The sequence below is a fragment of the Lolium rigidum genome, chromosome 7 (genome assembly GCF_022539505.1).
Source record: "Lolium rigidum isolate FL_2022 chromosome 7, APGP_CSIRO_Lrig_0.1, whole genome shotgun sequence".
In the NCBI taxonomy this organism is placed as follows: Eukaryota; Viridiplantae; Streptophyta; class Magnoliopsida; order Poales; family Poaceae; genus Lolium; species Lolium rigidum.
This window is the reverse complement of record NC_061514.1, coordinates 286,536,774-286,549,827: the sequence shown is the minus strand read 5'-3', so window position 1 is coordinate 286,549,827 and position 13,054 is coordinate 286,536,774. Positions and strand designations below refer to the sequence as shown.

The following is a 13,054-nucleotide window of genomic DNA, read 5'->3' as shown; positions in this document are numbered from 1 at the left end:
TCGTAGTGTTAGCTGGTAAAGTTAGTTAGCTAGCTACATGCATGTTGCATGTCCAGATCGGTGAGTCATAGAGTGATTTCAGGAGTAAGAGGTAGTCACGTCTAGTTAGTGGTTAGTGGATGAGTCATGGAGTTAGTGGTTAGTGGAGGAGTGGTTGGGTGCCTGCGTCTTGTATATATGTATGCATTCAGAAATAGAAAAGTAAGCCACGGTTGGCAGAGAAGAGATGTAGCCATTGTAGTACACCATGGATAGAATGCCTCTCTTGGCAAAGCCATGATTATTTCTCCATGGTGTGTTTGCGGGTGTTTCTTTCTTGAGTTTTCTCATACATGTGTTCTTGTGAGAGATACTAAGAGAGGTCGTGAGGGTGAGACGTGGAAGAAGAAGAGGGGCTGTGAGATGCAGCCCCAACAGGAGAAAGTGAGGATTTTGAGAATATGGTTACTCGTAGTTGATTTTGGATGAGAAATTAGGTTGTGCTAGAAAATTTGGGTCCAAAATTTTGGACCGCTAAGTAGGAAGCTTAGCGGTTGAGAGACTAAATTGAGGCTAAATCAATTTAGCGGGGTTATTAACGGCTATTTTTGTTTTAGCTTATATAAAAGCTTTAGCCATAGCAGGAGGCCTCTTAAAAAGATATAACCAGGCTATAGCTGAGTTGTAGCTTGCTATTTAAAACTTTATGAGTAGTACCAACGCGCACATAGACATCTGACATCTATATATAGCACACACGTAGAAGCACACAAACATAAGTGCAAATTAAGCTTAAGTAACTGTGCAGACAATGGAGGTCCTAGTGCTCCTCACTATAGTCTTCTGCCTATCCATAGTTCTCCGGCGAAGTATTAGGCGGCATCGTGCTCAGACGACGTTTCACCAGATCGTCGACACTGCTGCCGCTCACCGCGCGCTCAACGAGAAAGCTAACGCCTTCTCGAACCGTCCCGCCGCGATCTTCCCGGTGGTTCTGGCCACCGGACTCCGCGGCCAACGGAACGAGAACATAACCACGGTGAACTATGGTTCGCACTGGCGCGCGCTCCGGTGCAACCTCACGGCCAAGATATTACATCCCTCACGCCTAATTTTCCTCGCCCCAATTCAACGTGAGGCCACCCAGGCCCTCGTCGCCTACCTGTCTGAACAGGTCTGGGTGGCCGGCAAGGTGGTTGCCGTCCGAGACCCCATCAATGCCGCAGTGTTCGGGCTGGTCGCGCGCCTGTGCTTCGGCGACGGCGTCGACGGGCGCCAAATGCGCGCAATGGAGCTCGTGATACAGGATTTCATCGTCTCCATGGGGGAGCTCAACCCCGTGTTCGACGGCTCGACGATGTGCAAGATCATGAACTGGAGGCGGCTTGGCCGGCTTTTTGCCTTCCTCGGCCGGCAGACCAAGCTGTTCTTGCCGCTTATCAACGCACGGCGGCAGCCTGATTCTCGAGTCTGCAGCGCCGGCGGCATCGTCGACCCGTACGTCGACTCGCTACTTGATCTACGCGTCCCAGACAATGGCGCCGGCCGGCGGGCGCTCCGGGACGAAGAGCTTGTGAGCCTCGTCTCGGAGTTCCTCGGCGCCGGCTCGGGGTCGGTCGTGGCCTGTTTGGAGTGGACGCTCGCGCACCTCGTGGACCAGCCCGACATCCTGGACAAGCTGCGCCGCGAGATCGACGGTGAGACCAACGCAGGGGGCGGTGTGCTCTCTACTAGGAGCCTCCGCGGCTTGCCTTACCTGAACGCCGTGGTACTCGAGAGCCTCCGCATGCACCCGCCGGTGCCGTTCATCTTACGAGGCGTCCATGGCGAGGGCGCCGCCGCTGTTGGCGCGACCACCATGCCAATGCCGTCCGACGGCTTGAGGGTGCAGTTCGTTGCAGGTAAGATTGGACGGGACAGTAAGACGTGGACGGATCCCGATGAGTTTCGGCCGGAGCGGTTCTTGACCGGAGGCGAGGCGGAGGGCGTCGGCCCGATGCCAGGGCCGAAGGAAATCAGGATGATGCCGTTCGGCGCGGCGCACAGGCACTGTCCCGGCACGAGCCAGGCGATGGTGCACATCAAGTGCTTCTTGGCCGCACTCGTGCGTGAGTTCGAGTGGGCGCCGTCGGCGGAGGATTGCGTCGGAGGCGTTGACCTGACGGAGCTAGACGGGTTCTTCAAGGTGATGAAGAAGCCGCTCTCCGTACATGTTACACGACGCACTTGTACCGTGTAGCTAGTGTTGTGTGTGGACGCCTAGTTTGCTCTGCCTTTTCTCTATTTGCAAACGGTGAAACATGCTTACCATCAGATCACATGGTAGCCATGTTAAGTTGCATGATGAGCAGGCGTGCTAACGTCTACTCATGTTGCAACTCACAAAGTTCATGAATGTCGATGCAATCCTATAGTTCTCGGGTGTACTGAGAATAAACAATAAGCAAAAGTGTGTGATTATTTCTCACTTAATAGTTCTCAGCCAGATGATGCCATTAAATCTCAGTTGTAACTGGTTGCAACTCATGATTAGCATGAATCACAAAACAAATTTAACGGCCCGGATAATTTTTCTTAATTACATTCACACCTGCAACTGACAAATCTCAACTACAACTCCACTTGTAATTGAAAAAACCGCAGTTGCAATCGAATTTATAATTCATATGCACGAATCACAATGCAATTAAAATAGGTGTAGAACTTAACTAAGCACAAACTTAGGTCTCAACTAGCTGAGAACTCAATAATCCTGCACCTATGAGAAAGGGATGAGGTAAAAAAAAATCATGGTGGAGTCTACCAGGCAACAAGGCAAATATGGAACTAGCACACGGAAGCGCCGCCCATAATAGTGACTACATTATGTAGCCAATGGTGGTGGTTTGGGTTAATGATAGAGGCATGAGTCATTGAGTTGAAGATTCAATAGCTGAGAGATACTGTAGACTTTTATACTGTAGCTAAACCGTTGTCAACCAACACTGTTCGTAACATTGTAGTGTCAAACTGTTCACGTGTTGTAGCACCAGATCTGAACCATTTATTCACGATCCATTGGTCCAAATCAGGGTACGGTAGCACCTTAGGGGAGCTGGTTCCGTTAGCCCATAGGTTAGTATTTCGTAAAAACCAGCCTTTAGGTGTAGCATTGCTCCGAGAACTACCAAATCCCTAAGCAAAAACGTAAACATTAACAGGAGGGTGTATATCTAATTCGTATGTCGTATTAAGAAAACTAGCAGAGTACCCGTGCGTTGCTACGGATGTTAAGGAAAAAAAATGGATGAATTGTTATCTACTCCTTCGTTCGAAAAAAAAATTCTGAACTTTTTCTCGATATGAATGTATCTACACAGTAAAAATAATGTCTAGATACAACCACATCTAGACAAAGTTGAGAAGCTTTATTTAAAACGGAGGGAGTACATTATAACATGTGATGCATTAATAATGTAGGTCAGTTAGTATATAGATCTTAAATAATCACATGCAATTGTTAGAACACAAAGTATTCAGAAATTCAATTCGGCACATGGGAGCATATGCTCCTGCCACCCGAAAAACAATTTTGAAATGTCGAAAAAATTCGTACAAAAATTTTCTCGCTTGCGTATCGACATTTTACGTGAGCACATCAAGTTTTACGAAAAACCGACATTTTTTGTGACTTCTATGAAAAAAAGAAACAAAACGTCTCGTACACAACCTTTTTCTACATCAAAATTTGTCTTTTTTACAAATGACACTCAAAATGTCGGTTTTCTGTGGAACCACTTTGTGAACGTGTAGAATTTCGAAATGTACCCACTAAATTTTGTGTTTGAATTTTTCAACATTTTGAAAGTGTATTTAAAATGAAGTTTAACAACCGGGAGCATATGCTCCCGGGTGCCAAAACACCATTCCCGTATTCAGTCTCCAAGCTTTTTTTCCCTCGTCTTTTCTACATCCAGCTTGACCATAGGCTCGCTACCACATCTAGATGGCATATTTGTTTTCTTGTCATCTTTCTTTCAGCCGCCTCTTTGTTCCACCTGAATTTGGCTAAGGTTTTTGCCGGTGCGTTGAAACAGGAGCCAAATCTTTCCAAGTTGCAAATCCCAAGTACCGATGATGTGCCGTGTGTTTTGAACATTTGTCGGGTCATTGGATCGAGCAGCGGCCCCATGGCAAGATTTTTCATTGGTACTAACACCTGAAGACTATGATCTTCCTCCATTAGACCCACTTTCGAACAAAGAGGATGGACAATTAGTAAGTTTATATTCAGCAAAAGTGTCTTCTGACAAAAGGCTATACAACAACAAAAAGGCCATACAACCATGGAAATTCAATTCGTCTCCCGGGTGCATATGATCCCTCTATGCCAAAAAAACATACTTCTAATTGTCAAAAAATTGCAACAAAAAATTTCTCATGGACATCTGGATAATCTATGTGCGTTCGTACAGTTTCGTGAAAATCCGATATTTTCTGTGGTTGATGTAAAGACAGCCCAAACAACAAGTCATTTTCTGACCAGTGATTTTTTCGTTTGGAATTTTTGAACATTTCAAAGTGTATCAAAGATGCAGTTCAAAATAAAGGAAACATGTGCACAGAACATGGCGCAAATGATGCGCACGAAAATATGCCCCAACCAAAAAAAAAATTAAAATGGAAGCGCCATTTAGAAAGGCCTGGAGAACTGTGGAGAGCATTCTATTGTTCAATATTCTTCTGACAATAAAAATACATTGTCGAAAGATTTTCAATAATTTTGGTTTGGCTTTCCACCTGAATCCATGACGGGGCGGCTCAGATCTACGGCTTGGCTTTCGCCGGACCCGACGACCGGAAGCAACGCCCAGACTCCGCTGCTCGGAGCTCCCTACCACCGCAACCGCCACGGACGATGCTGCGGCGGCTGCCCAAGCAGGGCACCCATGCCGATGGCGCCGCGGCGTGGTGCCGATGGAAGGGCTGGCCTCGCGAGGCGGACGTCCGACGCGGCCATCGGTCGTAGGCACGGGTCTGCACGAAGGGCCGGGCCTCCTCATCACCGACGGTTTCAGAGTGCCCTCGGCCTCAAGTTGTGCGGTCATCGGCTACGGCGAGGCGGGACGGCCAGAATGGCGGGGGGATCTGCCGAAGGGCGTCGACCAGAGGGTTGGTGGGAGGAAAGCCACCGCCGGAGCTGAACGGCGCGGCCGGCAGGAAACCCTAGGCTATTAGGCATCGGGACTCGGGAGAGAAGACCGTGAGGCGTGAGGGGTGGCTTTTACGTTTACCCTTTTTGACTGAGGGGCACGAATCGGTAGCTCACCCGGTTTAAAGTCTGGTTTCTATGGGTTTTTATTTACTGTTCATTGAGGCTGAGCCGGTGCTCATTGGGTAGGCATTTCAACATGCGTACTCTATGTAGATAATTTGGAACAGGTATGCTATTTCCTCTCTCACAGTTTATTAGGTGTACACGTACTCCTAGATCGCAAATTTAATCAAAATAGAATTAGTTATATGTTATAAAACTTATATCATTAGAAAGTTTAGATGTTCTATTTTCTAATGATATAATTTTTGCAATATATAATTTAAATTATATAGTTTAAACTGGCAACCTAGGGATACGGAGAAGACTAGTAAACTGAGACTGAGGGAGTAGTATTTTTTTGTACAGCCGTTTCACATTGGATGATTCTGATTTTTTTGGTTTCTCCCCTAATCCATACATTACAATTCTAGCCCATCTAACAATTTTTAGTACATCACTGGAAAGTGAGATTGGGGATTTCTAGTTCCATGGTTCAACCTCGCCAATCATTCAGAAAATGGGACTAGAAATTTGGAGGTTCAGACAACTCGACGATTCACCCATTTGTTGTAAGAACTGCTCTACTTTGTAGTACTAAATTTCCGAATATGTTTTCTTTATTATAGGAGCTTTTTGACATCTCATGCGGTCAAATTTGCCTGCATTAATTTCAAGTTATTTGTTTGGTGTATGTAAAATCGAGGTGTAGTTGTTCCTTACCTAAACCAACTCCATTATTTATGTTGAATTTTTTTATATCTAGAACGTATTTGTGGCAAATAACAAAAGTTGGATGAGTACACAAGCCAATTGAAACCAAAAAAGAAGGCCAAAAAATTTCTAGGACTAATGCAAAAGCCATTTCAAGAATTGACATGGTTTTTGTATGTTATTGTGATTTTTTTGTATTTACCGTTCTAATCTTTTTCTATTTTGCTTTTGCCATTGCAAATATTTAGCTTTTGATTTTTGCCACTCTAAATAAAAATGGTGAAAATTGTATTTTCCCATTTTATATTGTTTTTTTTACTATTTTGCCTCTAAACTGAGAATAATGGGGCAAAATTTAGAATGGTAAAATCAATATGGGCAAAACAAGACTTTCCCTAAATCATAGCAAAGGAGGCCCCCAGCCTATGTTTCGCCCTAGGGGCCCCCAGACTATCCGGAACGGCCCTGCATTTGAGGTTAGAATGTTGTCAGCTTGAAAACTAACCAAACAACATCTAAACGTAAATCTCAGAACTACAATGTAGTGGAGCAAACTGGTGGCCAAACCATGAGTAAAGCGTGGCATACTAATAGAAACGCAGGTCACACAGAGATTCACGGTTCTGGCAAGCGAGTTCTGGGTTCTGGAATGAAGCTTCGCATGGAAGCTTAGCGGGTAAGAAAGTTCCGTGACGCTGAGATCTGAGAAGTGACGACAAACCGAAGCCCATAACGTCTCTGAAGAACAACACTAGTTTATAGGTGGAGAGAATGGTTTATGATCTGTATATTGATCCACTTTGCAACAAGCTATTTTCTTTAGCTCATCTGCCAGAGGTTATTTTCAGTGTCTCTGCTCTTCGCCTATATAGTGCCTCCCTAATTTGCTCGTGATCTCCGCCACATCATCCTGTATCGCCGTTGCAGCGGCTGGACGACGACCTTCCGTTCCGCGGCCGGCTGCTCGTTCCCCTATCATCATCATGTCTGCCATCACCATACCGAGCCCTGTGCCGTCGCCCGCCGAGGACGCCGAGAGCATCAGGACGGCGCTCCAAGGCAATGCTCCTGCTATTGGCTGGTCGCCGGGGTTCCAGTTTCTTGTTGCCGCGCGCATTGCAGCAGCTGATCAGTCTGACATGGTGATCTTCTTGGCGCAGGATGGCGGGCGGACAAGGAGGCCCTGGTCCGGATCCTGGCTCAACGGACGGCGGCGCAGCGGTCGGGGATACGCCGCGCCTACGCCTTCCTCTTCCGGGAGCCCATGCTCAACTCCTTCCGCCAGAGGCTCTCCCGCCAGTACTGCCCCGTCTCCCTCGACTTCTGGGTACGTTACTCGCGTGTATATGTTTCAGCCGATGTTCCACCGTGCTGCTGGCCTGCTGCCCCGAGGTTGACTGGAGCTTCTGCTTCGGTTTCTCAGAAGGCGATCATCTTGTGGACGATGGACCCGGCGGAGCGGGACGCGAACCTGGTGCACGGCGCGCTGAAGCGGAGGGAGGGCGACTTCGTCTCCGTGCTGGTCGAGGTCGCCTGCGCCTCCACCCCCGACCACCTCGTCGCCGTCAGGCGCGCCTACTGCTCCCTCTTCGGCTGCTCCGTCGAGGAGGACCTCGCGTCCTCCTCCGCGTTCGAGCAGCCTATGAAGAAGGTAAGGCTCCAAGAATTTCAATAGGAGAAGATGCCGTTCGGGCGGGATGCAGGAATCTCGCGTCTTTGCAAACAAAGACTGGAAGCTTATGCTAGTTTTTGTTTGCTGTGTGTTTGTGGTGCAGATGCTGGTGAGCCTGGTGAGCTCCTACCGCTACGGCGGGGTGCGCGTCAACGAGGAGGTGGCGAAGCTGGAGGCGACTCAGCTGTCGGAGGCCGTGAGGAAGAAGGAGCCGCACCGCGACGAGGTGATACGGATCGTGAGCACCCGGAGCAAGGCCCAGCTCGGCGCGACGCTCCAGCGGTACAGAGACGATCACCACGGGACAGACTTCGTCGAGGTACAGTGATCGAGATGGACAAAATCCATGAACCAGACGAGTATGATGGAAACACGGACAAGAAATCATTCCCTTTGAGTCTTCTTTCAGGACATCGACAGCCACTGCAGCAGCCAGTTCGCCAAGGCGCTGAAGATAGCCGTCTGGTGCCTGACGTCGCCTGAGAAGCACTTTGCGGAGGTGATCAGGCAGTCGATAGAGGGGCTGGGCACGTACGAGGACATGCTGACCAGGGCGATCGTGTCGCGGGCGGAGATCGACATGAGGCAGATCAAGGCGGAGTACACGGTGAGGTTCAAGACCACCGTCACGCGCGACGTCGTCGACGACACCTCCTTCGGCTACAGGGACTTGCTGCTGGCGCTGGTCGGCAGCGAGGAAGAGGGTGCAGAAAACATGCGACGATGCATTCCATGCTGATCGCATGCGTACAAAACAGATTCGCAGACTGGTCACAGAATTGCGCCTCTGAATTCGGTGGCTGCTATTCTTCAAGATTGGTTTTATTTGTAGTGTTGGGTAAAAAACTTCCTCTTTTTTTTGTACCGTGGCTGGAATTTGGGATTTGTAAGCTGAAATCTGTAAGTCAATAAAATTTGGATTTTCTTATTCATCCGTGTCCCGCTAAATAGGCCAATGCGTATCCAGAAATCACCAATGGAGAACGAGCTACATGGTGACCGTTCTTTTGAAAAAAACAAAAATGGCATTTGTAAGTTTCAGAAAAAAGAGAAACAAAATTCTAGGTGCATACAGTGTTGAACTCTACTACTGTGAAAAATCCCGATTGAAAATTTATTGTATTCCAGGCTGCAAAAAAATGATAAATTTTCAACTTTTCAAACTGTGCAATGTTCATCACACCCTAATCCACACATTTGCCATTTTTGCTGAGACCAAAATACAACGAATCTCGGGCTGATTTTTCGCACACTAGTAGACTTTATTATTATCTACATCAAGAACTTTTTTCCAATTTTTTAAAACTTTCAAACGCTGTTTTCATTTTTTTCTAAAAACAAGCTACATGTAGCTCGGGAGCCATTTAGCCACTGTCCCATCCGGTTCCGACTGAAAAGTACATTACCGTGCCGAGCGACTGATATAGCTGGACTCAAGACTAGCTAGACCGCTAAGAGAAGTCCGGCAAAATCCGAATCGGTTGTTTGGGGATGCCGTCACGTGATGCCGTGTTTGGGCACGCCCATTCTTAGTGCGTCCCCAAATAGTAATTCAGAAAAAATAAATTCAAATGATAAATCAAAATTTCATTCCAATTTTATGATATTTTACATAGTGTGAATGAAATTTATCTAAACTAAAGTAATTTAACGGCACCTACCGTGATAGTAGTACTCGAAGTACCGATAGTCAGAGAGTTCGTCGGCCTTGTTCTTCCCGCGTTGTTTGGGCTCATCCTTGACTTCGACCAGCGGCGCTGCTGAAACCGGCGCTGCTGGAAGTGTCGATGCCATCATCATCGTCGCGCGCGAGGCCGACGAGTATCCCACCTGCGTCGCGGATCGATGCCTTGATCACATCCTCGATCAACTCCTCACAGGTGCCATAGTCGTTCACCGATTACAGCCACGCCTTGTTGTAGACGGGCATGTCGCGGGGTCATCGGAGTTGGAAAGAAACCTCTGTTGGCGAAGGTAGGCAGCCACCTGCGACTCCAGGCCCACCATCGATCATGTCCTCTGACGAGGTGGCTCCTCGGCAATGCCCACCATGATGGGCTTAGGGTTAGCGGAATCCTGCAGGTTAGCCCGAGACATCGAATACCAGACAAGCAGAGAGTGAGATTTACCCAGGTTCGGGGTCCTCGATGAGGTAATACACCTGCGTCCTACCTGTTTGATCTTGATTATTGATGAAATCGATTACAATGGGGCAGCCAAAGGACTGCTGGTGGTGTTCTCCCCGAGAGGCAAGATTCTAGGGTTTGTGTGTGCGTGGTTGTATGAAAATGTAAGAGAGAACCTCCGGCAGGCCCTCTCCTGGCCCTTGTAGAGGTGGCCAGGTCCCGAGAGTCCTGCTCGGAGTAGGTTACAATATGGAAGAATCCTATCTATTCTTTGTTTATTTAGACGCTTGCTTGTTGGGCCAGTATGGAGTAGGTTACAATACGGTTCGTCAGATGGGCCCCTTTTGGGCCAGAGGAGGTAGGGAAATGTCGAGTACCTGAAGGGTAATGCCCACATCATCCTCCTTCTTTGGCTCTGGCTTCGAGCGGCGTAGGGTTCAAGCTCCAGACGGGCGACGCTAGTTGCCGCGGCTCGCGGGTCATGATTCCACATGAGGGGTTGCGCCTCCTTGATGACGTGGTGAACTCCTTCTTCACCTTGTGTTAAGGGACGGGGTAGGGAAGACACGCAAGAAGGACGGTGAAGAGCACGCCGGCCCGAATGAGGAGGATGAATGAGGTGGCAGTGGTGGCATCTCTAGCTGAGGTCCATTGTCCATGATCGCTTGGAGGATGGCCTCCAAGTTGCGGCCTGTCATATCCTCCTCCCGTCGCGCCCGGAAGAAGTTGACCTACCAGCCGCCCATGGGTGCCCACGTACGTAGGGGACACTCGCTCCACCTCCTCAGCGTGCGATGGTGGTCGTAGATCTCTTTCTACCATTGGCTCCTGCCAATCTTGGGCACCGGCATAATAACAACACCGTTTGCTGCCATCCACCGCCGCTTGGCAGGCGTATGTCCAAGGGAACTAGGTACCGCGTGATGTACAAGGCCCGCACATCGGAGACGGGTAGTTTGCGCGGCACAAAGCATTTCACGGTCAGGGCCTCCCTTGTGGTGGTTCAACATGGCGGATGTGGTGTCTCTCTCGGTGTTGGGTGGCGTTAGAATTTTATCCTTAGTTATGAGGCGAGTCGTGGAGGATGTGTGAGGAGTGAAGGAGTTCACCTTCAAGGAGGTGGCGGTGCGCACGCAAATATAGCGCCGGTTGCAGGCAAGGGGTGGAGACGCACATTAACGTCAGCGCTATCCCACCACACCACCATGCGACGGAATATCTCCTTGGGAACCGACTAGGCTATTTGCTAGGTTTGACCACAGTTAGGCGACCACGTAAATGATGAAGAGCAGCTGCGTCGCCACCTTATGTCAATGCCAGGGCTGAACCACCACTCACCATGTAGTCACCATGTTGCGTTCGGTGCACCCGCAAGAAGCCATGTGGGGCGCGGATGGCCTAAGGGCTCCGAACTGAAATGCCCTTTAAGATACGTGGCTCGGCTCGGTCCGACGCGCTACAAAGATCTTTATCGAATGGTTTGGGGTATTTGATTGGAGATGTCCTAACACAGCCTTCTTTTTTTAGGGTATGCCCTAACATAGCCAGTTTGCACGTAACGAGTTTTGAGGTACTTAAAAAAGTTCCCTATACTACCAACATATGGAGGCCCATGCAGCATGGACTTCCGATGCAACCGAGCAAAACCCAAAGACCAAACGCATCCACGCACCCTTTTTGCAGCTGTGCTTAATTAAACCCAGCTCTAATTAGTCCCACACCGCTAACAGACAAACACAAACACCAGCTTAAATAAGGGCACCTCCGATGCTCTACCAGCCGGGCCAGGTCGCGCTCGCCTATCACTCCAGCTATTGGAGGGCTAAAGAGTTGGTAACTGTGGTGGTGAGCTAGAAGCCCATGTCGAAGCTTTGTGCGTGCATTCAGTTGATTGCCAGCTGGGCAGGGCTTGGCCTCAGGTCGCGGCCTGCGAAGGCGAGCAAGAGGGCATAGGTGGCCTGGGAGTGAAATCTCAGTCAGAAAGCCCGCACTCAAATGTCGTGGTGTTCACGCCCTCGGCGGATTTGAGCTAAGGAAAAAAGTTAACCTGATGGTTTCCACGCAGAACCAGCCCTTCATAATGTCACGAAGGGGGGGAGTTGCACAGGCTTGCTTAGACCAGAGCCTGCTGCGTGGTACATGCGCTCGCTCACTCAACCCACATTATCAACTCTTTTTTTGTTGTTGTCTCTTTGTCGTGTAGATTCATAATAATGGGTTGGTATTTCCAAGAAATCTGCACAAAAATCTTTTTTTCTCCAATGCACAAAAATCTTTCTGCAAGAGTTATTTTCTCAACACCTTCGATAGCATGAACAATGAGTGCTAACACAATGGACTTTGTTGAGGCTAAATTATTATCACCGGGCTTGCTCTGATATACCTATCAGTTAAAGGTTTGTTAGTTTATATAGCTGCCCACGATAATCTTCTAATGACATCCTAATTAACTATCTTCTTTATAAATAAGACACTGATATATGAGCTAGGTGGCAATAAAAACATAAATCACGAAAGCAAGCCTTGCAAATTAAACCACTTATGGATTGTGGTGCAAATAATCTCCCGCGGGGCGAAGCTCCGAGAAACTAATTTTTCTGTTCTTCTCTGGCTTCCAGAATAACGGACATTCAATTTGGTTCCTCGGTATATGCTCCATCAAACTAAAAAAATATTTTTGATTGTCAAATTAAAATAAAGAAATCCGCATGTGCATCTCGACCAATGACAATCTATTTGTGTTCGTATAGTTTCGCTAAAACCCGATATTTTTGTGGTTGAAGATAACACATATCTCACAGAAAGACTTATTTTGAGCACCAAATTTTATCTTTTTCGTTGCCCAGACGATAATTGGATTTTTTTTTCATAGAAAGATTTCGTGTGCACGTAACATTTGACGATGTACACATGATTTTTTTTCATTTGAAGTCTCAAATATGCATTTCAAAATAAAGGGAGCATATGCATGCAAGAGCCAAGACATGACTCCCACATAATAAGGGATTATTTGCTACGTTGAGTTGTGTAAAGTCCATAATAGCATAATTCCACTAAACTTTAGTTGTTCAATGCCCAATGGATCAATCATTATATATATATATATATGTTACTTTTCGACCACAAAAGTGAGAAGAAATTATTCTTGAATATCATCAAGAGCAAATTTACAATAATGTACAACTGAGTACAGTCAAGCATGTAAATGCACTAGTCATGTTCTAATCCATCCTTCAATGTAGATATGTAATCCATGATTCATTTTAGAAC

At 47.6% G+C, this 13,054-nt stretch overlaps 2 protein-coding genes across 2 annotated transcripts; both read left to right on the top strand.

Moving 5' to 3' along the window:
- Positions 1-790: 790 nt before the first annotated feature.
- LOC124674427 (cytochrome P450 89A2-like) lies at positions 791-2,218 on the top strand. The gene has a single exon (XM_047210475.1). It carries the CDS (start codon positions 791-793, stop codon positions 2,216-2,218), a length of 1,428 nt encoding a protein of 475 aa, XP_047066431.1.
- Positions 2,219-6,969: 4,751 nt separating this feature from the next.
- Positions 6,970-8,397, top strand: LOC124672908 (annexin D3-like). Its single transcript, XM_047209063.1, has 5 exons — positions 6,970-7,045; positions 7,147-7,313; positions 7,410-7,637; positions 7,762-7,977; positions 8,068-8,397. Exons 1-5 carry the CDS (start codon positions 6,970-6,972, stop codon positions 8,395-8,397), a joined length of 1,017 nt encoding a protein of 338 aa, XP_047065019.1.
- Positions 8,398-13,054: the final 4,657 nt, after the last annotated feature.

What these genes read in the sequence shown, in the direction of transcription:
- LOC124672908 (XM_047209063.1), top strand. Translation starts at nt 6,970, where the DNA reads ATGTCTGCCATCACCATACCGAGCCCTGTGCCGTCGCCCGCCGAGGAC. An exon ending in CATCAGGACGGCGCTCCAAG is followed by an intron (nt 7,046 to 7,146) that starts GCAATGCTCCTG and finishes TTCTTGGCGCAG; the next exon opens with GATGGCGGGCGGACAAGGAG. An exon ending in ACGGGACAGACTTCGTCGAG is followed by an intron (nt 7,978 to 8,067) that starts GTACAGTGATCG and finishes GTCTTCTTTCAG; the next exon opens with GACATCGACAGCCACTGCAG.
- LOC124674427 (XM_047210475.1), top strand. Translation starts at nt 791, where the DNA reads ATGGAGGTCCTAGTGCTCCTCACTATAGTCTTCTGCCTATCCATAGTT.